Source organism: Primulina huaijiensis, unplaced genomic scaffold (genome assembly GCF_012295235.1).
Source record: "Primulina huaijiensis isolate GDHJ02 unplaced genomic scaffold, ASM1229523v2 scaffold20025, whole genome shotgun sequence".
Taxonomy (NCBI): Eukaryota; Viridiplantae; Streptophyta; class Magnoliopsida; order Lamiales; family Gesneriaceae; genus Primulina; species Primulina huaijiensis.
In genome coordinates this window covers 383215-397378 of record NW_027351963.1, presented here as the reverse complement: position 1 = coordinate 397378, position 14164 = coordinate 383215, and the positions used below count along the sequence as shown (strand labels likewise).

Genomic DNA, 14164 nt, shown 5'->3' with positions numbered 1-14164 from the left:
GTCACTCAAATAAAACAGTTTTGAAATGTTAGGAAAAACCCTATTTAACGTTTTATTCTACAGACAAGGGGCAATGAGTTTGAATATCCGTTGCGAATTGAAGAATAAAAAGCTCCCTTAAACATCAGGGAACAAGAATCAGTTTCAATCTCCAAGCATTGAAATTTTGGAGAATCGAGTTCAATTCTGTATACACTCTGAATCTCACAATAAAGCGAGAAACCGCAAAGACCCTTGAAATTAAGTCTCTACCTTGTTCGGCATTTCCGCGTTTTGCGGTCTTTCAGCTGAACTGAAGATGCATTTCTAGAAAACTAATGGATTTCTGCATTACCTTGGCACTTGTTACCAATCGAACTGTTTCAGTTGAGCTTGTTCAGCCGTTGTTCTAATTATGTTCTCTCTTCGAGGAACCATCACCGTCGTAATCTATTCCATGCAAGATTCGCTTGCAATCATAGGCCCCATTTTTGACACATTGTTTTCCCTTTGGTCAAACTTCTCTGCAAACTGTCCATGAAGTTCCACAGCATATTGATCATCCGGTGTCTCAGTGGTCTTCCCTGAACCAGAATTTGAATTATTGCGGACTTCAGTTTCTGCTTGAAGAAGTTCATCGGGAGTTGCTGCAGGGTCAAGATCCCAGCAACCCTCAGGTAAGTTCATCCCTTCAACTTTAAGCGAACATGATGGCACCTGGTGTGAAAACCGTAACATCTCTCTTCTTGGAATCCACCTAACCGCATTGGAGTTCGTATTCCTTTGATAAACTGTCTTGAATCCATCCAGCTTAACTAGTGGAGTCACCCAGACGCCATGATCTTCAGAGTAGTCCTCAATAACCTCTACCATTTCGTACTGGTGCCTTACATTATGAGGGGTTGTTCTGTTCCAATCTGGCGACCAATTTCTATATACTGCCCAAATATCACCACCTCTAGGATAGATTCTCACACAACCTCCCCTACCAGCCTTCTCCCTTCTCAGAAGATGAGAAAATATATTGACTTGCTCCACCATTTCAGAATAGGAAACTCTAAAACTTCCACAAGATTTCGTAAACCCAGAATCCAACCAATTTACAGACCCAAATTCACTATCAGATCTTGAGTTCAGGTAGCTTATGTGTATCTTAAATGGATTCAATTCGACGACTTCACGGATTAGACAATACAGGCGCGGCATGCCATCTTCCTCATCATACAGTGCCCATATCTGCTTGGGTTTAAAACATTCTTCTAACCTATCCTGGTCAAAATCATGGAAGTCAGAATCTGGAACTGTTATTGTCATAGAAACGGATCTCTTCAGTTCTGGTTGACGTGCAGTATCAATTGATCCGTTTATTCTTGCGGCATCACTGCATTTATCAGCTTCGGCTTTCTTTGCGGAGTTCAACGCCGCTGCTGCTTCTGAAGCCAACCGCATCTCTTCTAGCTTCCCGAGGATTACTGATCTCGCCTTATCAATTAACATTTGTCTAACATCAAATGCTGAGGCAGCTGAACAGCGTCTAGCTGACGTCTCAGATGTGGTGGAAATCTTAGATGCTGGCTTTAAATTTCCATTTCCGTTGTCTATTTTTGCTTCCATAGCAACGCTTGGACACGATCTTTCCTGCTCATTCGTAGAAGTGATTCCCTCATCCAGTTTTCTCTTCTTTGCAGGTCTGCCACGCTTCGATTGTGATGCTTCACTGTAACCAGTATATCCATTAGAGCCCATCTTACATGTAGCCTTTAGCGTATGACGTTTTCCATTTGCTTTGATTTTGTCTGTCTCCCCATTGGTTTGATAAAGGACACGAGAAGTTGATAATCCATTATGATCCACAACACCAACAGCATTTCCACATGAGTTACTTTGAAATGATATATTTGAGACATACTCAGATTTATATCCAGTATGATGTCCCAAGACCCCATTAGGTGCACAGCATCCAGTGTTTGTTGGTGCAAATGCTGCAGCACAACCATGACCCCCATACCCATTCTCAGGCGTATAGGAGTGAGTTGAGTATTGGAAAGCACCATTTGCCATAGCCAGCCCAGTTTCAACAGCAATGAAGACACCACGGCAGTTCTTACAAGTAAGTCTCTTGTTCACATATTTCCTGAGGTATTCGTATTGAACATGACAGGATGTACACACAGTCCAAAATGAATCGAGTCTGCCATGAGAAGCTGGATACTTGGAACAGTTGTCATAACCACCAGCACCATACCCAAAAAAGTAATTTCTCCTTTGATCATACGAGTTTCTTTTAACATTATCGGATAAAAGAGCCCATGCTTCAGAGACAAGTCTGAATGCCCCATCAGCTCCAATGGTTTTGTTCTTATCAGGGTGGAGCAGTATTGCCATCTTCTTATACCTTTTCTTTAACTTGGGCTTCTCGGTAGATGGGTCCATTCCAAGAATTGAATAGAAATCAGTTTCCCCATTAATTTTAGATACCGATGCAGCATAGACACCAAATGTAGCCACCATTTGAGATATACCCTCCAGCTCAGGGCACAATTTTTGAGCTTTCAAAGCATAATTTTTTGCAGCCATAAAGTCTCTCTCCATAAATTGTTTCTCAGCAATCGCTTTAGCTTTGTGAGCTTCCTCTACGCAGGACTCCATTATATTATAAATTAAAAATTCCAACCAAAATCTCAACAGAAAACTTGGCTTACGATCCCAGTCCCATTGAAAAACTTTACCACACACTGCAAATTTTAATGATACAGATGATAAGATATTAATTTAGACCACAATAACAGTTGATGATTGAACGCCTCATGCAAAATGATCATTTCGAGCATTAATGACATCATGAACCCAAGTTCGAATATTATTTCCAACTTATTTCTAAAATGTATCCACCCTGTCTTCAGTTGTGTAGTCAAACTCAAATCCTAGTTCAGAAAATGGGCAATTATCTCAAAACTTTCTAACATAACAGACTCAGAAACCACACTTCAGTAGAAGAACTCTAAACTTTCCCTTTCAAGTAAACCTACCCCAGTCAAATAATTCAAGATAATTCAGAATATATAAAATAAAATCCAAAATATCATCAGTAATGCTCAAGTTAATCAGAAGATCTAAAAGAAATAATCTCAAAAACAAGCATAAATCATCAGAAGAACTTATCGATCCACCATTTCCAGCTCAACTTGTAAACTAAAAACCAGATAAAAAATTTAAAAACTCACCGAGATTTGGAAAGCAGCAAGAATCAATTCAAGTTTTAACTTTCCAAATCCCCAAAATCAACTTCAGATCTACAAAAAAAAACCCAGGATTACACTCGTAAATCAAATCTATCATACAAATGCAAATTAAACCATCAGTAAAGAGTAAATAAATAAAGGAAAGCTTGCTTACAATTTAAAAAAAAAAAACAGATTTAGGAAGTACAACGAATGTGAGAAGCAAAAATCACCCCAGCATAAAATGCCGGCAGCCACCGGCGGAGGCTTCCGTCCAAACTCCGAGCAGAATAATAATAAATAATTATTGTAATAATAATAATTATTATTATATCGTATAGCAACAGCGAAACGCATCAGTTTAAAAATATGCAAACACGTAAATGTATAAATAGAAAATATTATATAATTTCCTTTGGATATTAAATATTCATATAAATTAATGATTATTATTATTTTGATTTTTTTTTTATATAATTTGATGAAAGTACAGTTATTAGTATTTAATACCGGTATGGCCAATTGTGTGCCGCTGTGCGTTGTGCGCACTCAAAGTGAAAAGTAAAAACAGAAAAAGAAAAAAGGAAAGTAATCACAAAATTTGATTCTTGAATTTATTACGATAATGGTTAAGAACAGACACGACACGTTACTAGGTTATAAAAACATTTAATATTTTTGCTCAAAAAAAGTTTTTATTTTATTTTTTTGGAAACAAAAATAAAATAAAATTCATTTGAATTAAAAAAAATTTAAAACTTGTTTTGTCGAAATTTTTTCTTCGTTGTAATAATTTACCAAAGTGCTCCTCCCATCAATATATATTAATCTGCATTACGATGGAATTCGCGTCTACTATTTTTTCGTGTGATGGGTATACAGTAAATTTTCGAGTTAATGTGATCGTCTGTAAAACATGTTATCCAGGTAAATCATTTTAGACATAATTGAATGGTATGAATATAATTATAATAAAAAAAATTAAATCTAGCAGATTCACTATTGGCAAAATGTTATTCTCCTAAAAGCATTAAACCCCACCAAACTCAATATCCCGAAAGATATATACGAATATTGCGACCGTCAAATTTGAGAATCCTGTATCAATTTCCAATAACGAAATCATGAATTTAATGTTGAAGACTTAAATTAATAATTTATTACTAAAATAAACAATATGTAATAAAATAATAAAACTTAAAAAGAAAGAGGAACAACAACTCATTAGCCAAATACTCATTACGTATAATTAATTACATGTGTTTTTAAGTAAAATCTTTTGTCCATGACGCTTGGAATACCAATTTTAGTAAAGGATACATTACTAAAAATAGATATTGCTTGAAAATGAGTTAGAGAAAAATTGAAGATGAAGAAGAACAAATCTTACAGCTTCAGAGAGCGTGTCAGCTCCTAAAAATCCAGTGACATCCCACTTTTCGGAGACACTAGGAACAGTTTGGTCGTATGGTAGTTGATAAGGAGTCATTTCCACCTGTGGGACTCCTAATACCCCCGCCGAGGCTGCTATCTTGCAATTGTTCTCCCTTATCTTTGCATGTATTTGCCAACATTGGGTGTACTTTCTTTCGCTTGACGAGCATTTTCCTCAATTTCCCTCATCCTTTTCCGTTCAATATATCTCTGATCAGCCTCAGCAGATGTTCGGCAAGCAGCAGCTCGAGCTTCCCAAATAGAAAGCAATGACGAAAGGTACGTACGTATTCCAAACAGCAACCAGATTGTTCTTAAGGTGGGTAAAGGGCAAAGGCTACAAAAATATATATAGGTTGTTAAACATTGTTATATACTACTTTCATGATTCCAAAGTTTATTATTACACTTAATATTAGGAATATGCATAGAAATAAAAATGATTGTGTGTCTATTTTAGTCAATACACATGTCCACATATGTCTATAAATACAACACACTTGTATTACTGTAGACTTGATTTTTTGTTCAAGAATAAAATCTTCCGCTTCTTTATTTCTGTTTTCTGATATGGTATCAGAGCGAAGAGCTTCGCGTCTCTGATTTCTTCCTTTCTTTTCTCCTTCGATTACCGCAAATGGTGAAAGGCAACAATATGGCTAATCCCCAGCTTAATCGCGGTGTTTCAGAGGATTCGAGTAGCCCATTTTTCCTCCACAATGGAGATCATCCAGGGTTACTGCTTGTTTCTCATCAATTGACAGGTTCGAACTACAATACTTGGAGTCGATCGTTCTCTATGGCACTGACTGCTAAAAATAAGCTAGGATTTATTGATGGAGACATCATTCGGCCACATATTAATGATATGTTGTATGGAGCATGGAATCGATGCAATAGCATGGTCATCTCGTGGATATTGAATTCAGTTAGCAAAGAAATAGCGGATAGCTTAATGTATCTGTCTACTGCTCGTGAAGTTTGGATAGATCTGAAGGAGCGATTCCTTGAAAGCAACGCTCCGCGAATTTTCCAAATTAAGAAGTTGTTGGCTAATTTGCATCAGGGATCTATGGATGTAAACATCTATTATACAAAACTGCGCATCCTTTGGGATGAATTGAAGGATTATCAACCTGTGACAACTTGTACCTGTGGTTCGATGAAGGAATTGGCGTCTTATCACAATCAAGAGTACGTTATGCAATTTCTGATGGGATTAAATGAATCATACGCACAGGTTCGTGCACAGGTACTCATGTTAGATCCGCTTCCTGTGATATCGAAGGTATTTGCCTTAGTTGTTCAAGAAGAAAGGCAACGTTCTATTGGTTTAAATTCCTCCAAAGCAGTGGTAGACCAACCACTGGCTCTTGCATCACCAGCCTCGGTTATTACGCCTACGCCTAAGAAGTTTCAGAATATGAAAGGAGGAAAGCGTGATACATTAGTGTGTTCGCATTGTGATTTCTCTGGGCACACAGTTGATAAGTGCTACAAGCTTCATGGATACCCACCTGGACATCCAAAATTTAATCAGCAACAACAGAAGGGGAGAGCATATGTATGTCAAGCTCCTGCTCCAGAACCAAAAAGTTCTTCAGCCGATTCTCTAACTGCAGGGCAATGTAGGCAGCTCATTGACTTCCTAACCACCAAACTTCAGACTGGAGCTGGATTCATTCCAGATTCACAGCAGCACCAAGGGCCTATTGTATCTTGTTTCAATGGTATCAATTCTTTGTCTTCTTCTTTTACTTCTATATCACATAAACATTGGGTGCTAGATACTGGAGCAACTCATGACATTTGTTGTAATATGTCTTCATTTCACTCTTGTAAGAAAATTGACTCCAAGGTTGTTTTGCCAAATAGTTTCACTATCTCGGTCACACATATTGGGACAGTTTGGTTGTCAAAAACTCTTCATCTCACTGATGTTCTATATGTTCCAGATTTTCAGTTCAATTTGCTCTCTATCAGCTCTCTCACGAATCAAATTCCATGTTTAGTGTCTTTCCTGAATGATACTTGTCATATTCAGGATACTCATCACACGAAGACGATTGGGATGGGTAGACGAGTTGGCAACCTCTACGTTTTTGAAGATTCAGGTGTATCCCTGCCATTTTCTTGTAGTGTGTCCTCTAATAATACTGATATGTGGCATTTTCGATTGGGACATCCCCATTTTGATAGAATTTCTGTTGTAAACAATGAGTTGAAATTTAGCACAACACATAAGGATTTGTCACATTGTTCTGTTTGTCACCTTTCGAAGCAAAGGCGTTTACCTTTTGTTTCGAAAAATGTATTGAGTGAGCTTTCTTTTGATCTGGTTCATATTGATATATGGGGTCTTTTTGCTTCAATATCAGTCGAAGGATACAAATATTTTTTGACCATTGTTGATGATCATAGCCGATTCACTTGGGTATATTTGTTAAGAAACAAATCTGATGTGTCCAGTATATTTCCATCCTTTTGTGAGCTGATTTTCACTCAGTTTAATGCTCGTATTAAAGCTGTTCGAAGTGATAATGCACCTGAGCTTAACTTTGCTGAGTTTTTTAAGACAAAGGGCATTGTACACTATCATTCTTGTGTCGAACGCCCCCAACAAAATTCTATTGTTGAAAGAAAACACCAACACATATTAAATGTTGCTCGTGCTTCGTCTAACATCCATTTTATGGAGGAAAACGATTTCTATAATTTTTTTCAAAATAATCTCAAATCTAGCAAAAAAATTCATTAATGATTGATAAAAAAGATTATATGCCAAATCGGTAAATCAACTCCTATAACTATCAAGCCTCATGATTAAAAAACATGAATCACTTGCTATCATAAAGTATTTTCATTTGCATGATTGTAATATAATAGAATAGGAGATGGTAAAAAATGAAAATGACTTGAACATTATCAACTATAATAGAGCAAAATTTCTACATATTTAACATTATTTTTGAGACAAAACTAAGGGACAAAACTAAAAATTGAATTAATATAGATATATATTCTACCTTTCTTCTCAAATGAGAGAAAAAAGTGCACTAACCAATAAAGAGACATCCCATAAAAATGGATCAAGAATGTGAAGCACAATAAAAGTACTTCAATTTATTTGTGTCATCAATTACAAGCTCTCACGAAACATCAAAGGTAAAACAAATTATGCATGTGAACAAATGAAATGAAAAACAAAAAAGGAAACAAAATACAACAGTCCTCGTAATAGAATGCAAAACCTCTTTCGACAAACAAATGCAACAAAGAGGAAAAAAGGGTGAAATTAACAAAAAAACGAATGTCACAAAGAAGAAAAAGAGAAGCATGAAGAAACTAATTAAAAAAAAGTGAAGAAGAATGATAAAAACAAGTGAAAAAAGAATACAAAGTTAATACTAAAGGTCACAAGAATATAATACACATGAGCTAAAAAAATAAATACACAAGACATCAATTTCTATCAATATAAATACAATTGATTGATAATTAATAAAATAATTTAAATCCTATTAACCTTAACATGGACAATGACTAAANATTATCTTTTTAAAATAAATTTGTTAAAAGACAATAAAATTTTTTTCTTATACGAGTAACTATTTAAAAATAAAAATTTAAAGATTAATTTTAATTTCATGGAAAATTTCCAATTTATTTATTTTTATTATTTTAAGATATTGATTAACTCGGAATGAGAAATTTGACCAACATAATTCGTTCACACCAAATAAAATATCTAAATATTGGTAGGTAAAGCCAGAAACACGCTTTTTTCCTTCGTAGCTCGTAGCTCGTAGCTCGCGAGTCATGAAATAGTGCACACTGCAGAGTGGAGCCTCCTCCTCGGTTGTTTTTCACCCACCACTATATATAGACGAGATATACACCAAGCTCTCAGTGTTTTCCATTTGTTGCTCACTTTCTCTATTCTACCGCCCGTTTCTTCAGGTATCCCATTATTTACATTTGATGAGATGATGTAATTATCTCGATATTGAGTTCCAGAATTTTAATTGTTTTCTATTATTTTGTGTTGTTTGCTGTGTGTTTCTGTTTTTTTTTTGTTCTTATGCTTGTGAATGGATCTTTGGATCGGCGATGCATATTGTAAGCTACGCTCTTGCATTTTTGAGCTTTCGCGGTACTGGATCGTATTACGTGACAGAGATCTGCAATTTTGCTTGTATATTTTTTGTGTGCGTGAATGAATTGGTGTGCCTGTTGTGTTAATTGGACAAGAATATCGTGGATCCATAGCTAGTCGGGAGTATATTTCACCTTAGCGAGTGTCTGTATATTCAGTTTTTAAGCATTTTTTTTTTGCGAGAAATCAAAGCTCATGCATATAAAATGTTCTTCCTATGTAATACGTGGTCTTCGGTCAAAATAATTCTGTTTGATACTTCAAAACAGAATTTAAACCAAAAGTAAGCTGATCATGGCTCCAGCTGCAGCAAGGGATTCAATTAAGCCTAGAGGTAACATTTTGTTTGCTGTTTATTTATTTAGCAGCTACATATACATGCTATTGCGAGCGTTTGTTGCTTCCATCCCTCAGCTTTCTTGTGGCGTTTGTCCATCAATCTTGTAGATTGGTCAGTCTTTCAGTTGTATGTTTTCCTCATTTTCCTTGCTTCGGTTGAATATCGCTTTTTTTCATTGAGCCTAAGACTTCGCTGAGGAGCTATTTTGTTCCTGGGAAAAAAAATCTATTGGAAAAATATTACACCGACATCTACAAAAATTTACATGGTCAAGACTAAAATATTTCATTAAAAATCTGTAGACAGCAATTGTAGTTTCAATGTTCTGATTCGACTCCTCTAAACTTGGCCTGTTGAATCGCTGAATTGCTTTTGTCAGGAGAATTCAGAAGTCTTGAATACTTTGCGAAGTCTCGGTTTTCTCCATGGTCTGTGTTATCCTGGTCCAAACAGTCTCAAGCCCTGTTATTTCCAACATGTCGAAAATGAAGTAGAATCACTCCTGTTTATAGCCATAGCCTTTAAACCTCACTGGATTTGGTTAATGGGTCACTTGGCTGTATACATAAAACTCGTAAATAAATCTATGGATGCAAATTTTTTCAATTAATGTTATTTCTTGCCGACCTATTAAAATCTTGAGGTGCATATTGGTAGTACATTTTAGCAATTCAATTCCTTTAAAAATATGCACCCTAAATTTATCTGGTTTCTTTATATCTGATGCAACATAATCATCATTCAAACTGTGAACTCTTCTGCTAATAAACACTTTCTACCACGTATTTGCTTGCTTTCATCTGATCTATACAATGTTTATAGATGTCTGCATCGTTGGAGTTGCTCGAACACCTATGGGTGGATTTCTTGGTTCTCTTTCGTCATTGTCAGCAACAAAGCTCGGGTCTATAGCTATTGCATGTAACGTTACAAACCTTTACACACTATATTTGAAATGGAAATGTTGATACTTTTGATTATAAGAATCGTTGTTTCTTAATAATGTTGTTTTCACCTTCTGGATTTTAGGTGCTCTGAAGAGAGCAAATATTGATCCATCACTTGTACAAGAAGTTTTCTTTGGAAATGTACTCAGTGCAAACTTAGGACAGGCTCCTGCTAGGCAGGCGGCACTAGGTGCTGGGATTCCGAACACGGTGATCTGTACCACTGTCAACAAAGTCTGTGCCTCAGGGATGAAAGGTTTGATGCATATCAATTGATGATTTATCAAAAATCTACTAATGCATTTATCCAGGAGAATATAAAATTTATTTTCAATACAGCAACAATGCTTGCTGCACAAAGTATCCAGTTGGGCATCAATGATGTTGTTGTGGCTGGTGGCATGGAAAGCATGTCTAATGTCCCAAAGTACTTGGCAGAAGCAAGGTTGGTACTCCAGTGCAAAATGGACTGGCTTTGTAATTTTCTTGCAACTTGTTAGTGAAAATGATCCTTAGATTGAAATCAAAACTATTTTTGGTATTTTTATCAAGCCTTGTGTTATTGTCATTCTTTTTTCATATTCTTGTATGACATTGACCAAAGATAGATGGTTGTCCTGAAGCCAGCTTTATTTAAAGCACCATTGATTTCGTTAACAACAAACTAACTTCATTTTATTTGGTATTACCGGTAGAATGATTGGAAAATGATCAGTGTCGCATCAAGATTGTTGAATTTGCATTAATACTTCCTGGATCTCTTCATATTTCAGGAAGGGATCACGACTTGGACATGATTCCCTTGTTGATGGAATGTTGAAAGATGGATTATGGGATGTTTATAATGATTTTGGCATGGGAGTTTGTGCTGAATTATGTGCTGAACACCATAATATTACAAGAGAAGAGCAGGTTCATTTATATTATTACCTTGGTTTGATGAATATATTCGATCTAGTCTGTTTAAAAAAAATACATCACAATTTTGTTTTGGGAATTTCGGGAGAGTAGGAGAATAAATTATATGTTTGGTTTTATTTTAGAAAAATCAAGTTAGTAGGATAAAATTATTCTAAAATAGTATATTTTACATTTAAACCTAACCTGATAATAGAGTGTTCTTGGAAATGACAAAAGGTCTAGTTAAGAATAATGATCATGTTGGGAGATGTGACGACGAGGGAAATTTTGATGTGGAAAATAAGTGACTCTATATGAGGTTCACCGTCTTCTTTGGCGTTTTTTTTAAAATTTATTCATAAAGGGAAAATAAGTGACTTTGTGTTGAAAATAACCATTTTGCTTTCATTTCTTCGATTTTATCAGTTAGAAAATCTGTCGCTTATGTCTAGAGGAGTTGATACTTATACACTCAATCTGCACAGGACAATTATGCAGTTCAGAGCTTTGAGCGTGGAATTGCTGCTCAAGATGGTGGTGCATTTGCATGGGAGATTGTTCCTGTAAGATAACCAGATAATAGCTTGTGACATAGCTCTTGTCTTTTTTTGTGGCATTATAAACGTAATCTTGTGCTTGCAGGTTGAAGTGTCTGGGGGTAGAGGAAAGCCATCCACAATTGTTGATAAGGATGAAGGTTTGGGAAAGGTGAATTCACCCATCTGTTCTTATGTTTACATTGGAATACAAGGTTTTGCCTTTCAAGTTCTGTCCAGATTTCTTGTCTTCATTTGGTCACTGTCGTCAACCCACTCCTTTACAAGTGTAACTTAAATATCAGAGAAATTTTAAGGTCTATTAAGTAATCAAACATTTTAATGGATATCCAAAAACTAAAGGTATATACAATCAGTTAAACATTTAAGGGTCCCTGATCGACCTAACAAAAGTCAATCACTATGTCCAAGAAAAAAAGATAATTGCCCCCTCCCCCCTCCAGACTTGAAAGAGTTTTTCTGCAACTGTTGCGGCTCCAAAGAAAAAGCAGTTTTTTTCCATACGTGATATGGATGGGCATCCATCCTCAAGTTAGAAAGATGAAGAGTATTATCTTTTGTGTGTGTACATCCATATGCAAGATTCTCATGATTTATACCTGCATTTCTTCATAAAAGAGATTGTTTTTACTAATTGTTTTATATCCTGTCAGTTTGATGCTGCAAAATTGAAGAAGCTAAGGCCAAGTTTTAAGGAGACAGGTGGTACAGTCACAGCGGGCAATGCTTCTAGCATAAGGTTTTTTGAGCTTCATCACTTTATGCTGTACTACAATGTAATGAAATGGAGATATTATCTTCTTTTTTTAGTGAAAATGATTGAAAATCCTCATCCTCTTCTATATCGATTAGAATTGAAGCATAACCCCACATTTCAGTTTCGCACTACTTTTCTGTGATGGCTACATTATTATTTTCTTCTTTTAGTGGTGTTTTAACTGGTTGCAAGTAAAATGGGGCAACATAACTTGTTTTCATTGCAATTTCCTTAGAAATATCAGTAATTGAAATATACATGATGATATTCTTTTCAATTATATTCAAGGAATTTCAAGTTTAATGCAAAATTTTTAATGTGTCACTTTGATTTAACAAAGGGATTGAACCCAATGCTAACGGGTCTTCCAAAATCATACTAAATTACTAATTATCTTGGCGTTGGGTGGTTTAAATTCCTTGAATGGTTTTCTTTAAGCATTGTTTCTCAGAATGTTGAATGGTATTTTTTTTTAATCGACTGTTGAAATAAAATTTTATTTTCAGTGATGGTGCTGCTGCTCTCATTTTAGTCAGTGGAGAGAAGGTTGTGAAGCTTGGTCTAGATGTCATTGCAAAGATCTCAGGATATGCTGATGCTGCTCAGGTAATCTTGTGAGTTTATGACCTTAAAAGGATCTAAAAAAAATTCTTCTCATTTTCAGTCTTGTAATGTTTGAATATACAATTGTATAGTCTTAAAATTGGAGCACATTATGCAGGCACCTGAATTATTTACAACTACACCAGCACTTGCAATTCCAAAAGCAATTTCAAATGCTGGTTTAGAAGCATCTCAAATAGACTATTATGAGATTAATGAAGCCTTTGCGGTATGCCATTAAGCACCTTCATTTGCCTGAGTGAGAAAATAGTTTGGTGATTTTGAATCTGTTGTTCTTACTTCTTAATCTACCTTGTGATCCTCATCTAGGTTGTTGCTCTTGCAAATCAGAAGCTTCTTGGTATTGCTCCTGTGAGTTTTCCAATTTCAAATTTTCTCAACTCCACTAAATTTCATTCTTTGCAAAATGTTATCAGCCAGTTATGCCATATATGTAACTATCGACCTTGAAATTAGTGATGAAATATTTTGCAGGAAAAAGTTAACATTCACGGTGGAGCTGTAGCCTTGGGCCATCCTCTAGGTTGCAGTGGAGCTCGTATCCTGGTCACACTTTTGGGGGTATGTTTTCCCTTGTACCAAGTATTCAATATTCAATTAATTTGCACGATTCTATTTGAAATTTGTGTTGGATAACGGTGCTTGGTGGCCATCAGTACATCTGTTGCTGGAACAAGATAATATGCAAATTCATTAAAATGATAAAATTTCATTGTCTAGGTATTGAAGCAGAAGAATGGTAAATACGGAGTTGGTGGTGTTTGCAATGGAGGAGGAGGTGCTTCAGCCTTCGTCGTAGAGCTTCTGTAACCAGATACCCAACATTTTTTGGTAAGTATGTGGCTGCAGCTGCATTTGTCTGGCTCTATAGAAGTAATGGGCTCCCAAGCGAACTAGATTTGTTTGTAACATCTCCAGTTTAGATGAAGTATTCTTGATTTTACATGGTTCTGTTTTTGTTTTTTTTTTTTTTCATCGAGTAAGTTGAATAAATTGTACTCTTCGATTGTAGAAGCTATCGAATGTTTTAATGGCAAGTGAATTGACCACTCATGATTTTGTGGCATTTAATTGAGATGAAGTATTCGATAGTGTCTTCAAATAAACCAAGTGTAAAATACCACCAACGTATAAGCTTTTCTGACTCTGGTTTTATTCAAACGCTGCCAACGTGTAAGCTTTTCTGACTCTGGTTTTATTCAAACAGCTAAAAGTTAACATATCTGTAGTTCTGAGTTTGATTAAATTA

General features: G+C 35.7%; 3 protein-coding genes and 1 long non-coding RNA gene across 4 annotated transcripts; 2 read left to right on the top strand and 2 right to left on the bottom strand.

The window, feature by feature from the left end:
* Positions 1 to 26: 26 nt before the first annotated feature.
* Positions 27 to 3563, bottom strand: LOC140966092 (uncharacterized). The gene is made up of 3 exons (XM_073426421.1): positions 3376 to 3563; positions 3204 to 3272; positions 27 to 2714 (listed from the first exon to the last, which is right to left on the bottom strand). The coding sequence occupies exon 3, from the start codon at positions 2626 to 2628 to the stop codon at positions 430 to 432; it is 2199 nt and encodes a 732-aa protein (XP_073282522.1). The 5' UTR covers positions 2629 to 2714; positions 3204 to 3272; positions 3376 to 3563; the 3' UTR covers positions 27 to 429.
* Positions 3564 to 5176: 1613 nt separating this feature from the next.
* LOC140966131 (uncharacterized) lies at positions 5177 to 6780 on the top strand. The gene is made up of 2 exons (XM_073426483.1): positions 5177 to 6364; positions 6679 to 6780. The coding sequence occupies exons 1-2, from the start codon at positions 5272 to 5274 to the stop codon at positions 6711 to 6713; spliced, it is 1128 nt and encodes a 375-aa protein (XP_073282584.1). The 5' UTR covers positions 5177 to 5271; the 3' UTR covers positions 6714 to 6780.
* A 1655-nt stretch (positions 6781 to 8435) lies between these two features.
* On the top strand, positions 8436 to 13962 carry LOC140966081 (acetyl-CoA acetyltransferase 2-like). The gene is made up of 14 exons (XM_073426407.1): positions 8436 to 8594; positions 9060 to 9124; positions 9953 to 10051; positions 10160 to 10333; positions 10417 to 10522; positions 10851 to 10989; positions 11463 to 11540; positions 11620 to 11685; positions 12188 to 12273; positions 12798 to 12897; positions 13013 to 13123; positions 13225 to 13266; positions 13390 to 13476; positions 13636 to 13962. Exons 2-14 carry the CDS (start codon positions 9085 to 9087, stop codon positions 13723 to 13725), a joined length of 1218 nt encoding a protein of 405 aa, XP_073282508.1. The 5' UTR covers positions 8436 to 8594; positions 9060 to 9084; the 3' UTR covers positions 13726 to 13962.
* LOC140966083 (uncharacterized) lies at positions 13714 to 14118 on the bottom strand. The gene is made up of 2 exons (XR_012173239.1): positions 13826 to 14118; positions 13714 to 13778 (listed from the first exon to the last, which is right to left on the bottom strand). It is a non-coding gene; the product is annotated as an uncharacterized lncRNA (long non-coding RNA).
* Positions 14119 to 14164: the final 46 nt, after the last annotated feature.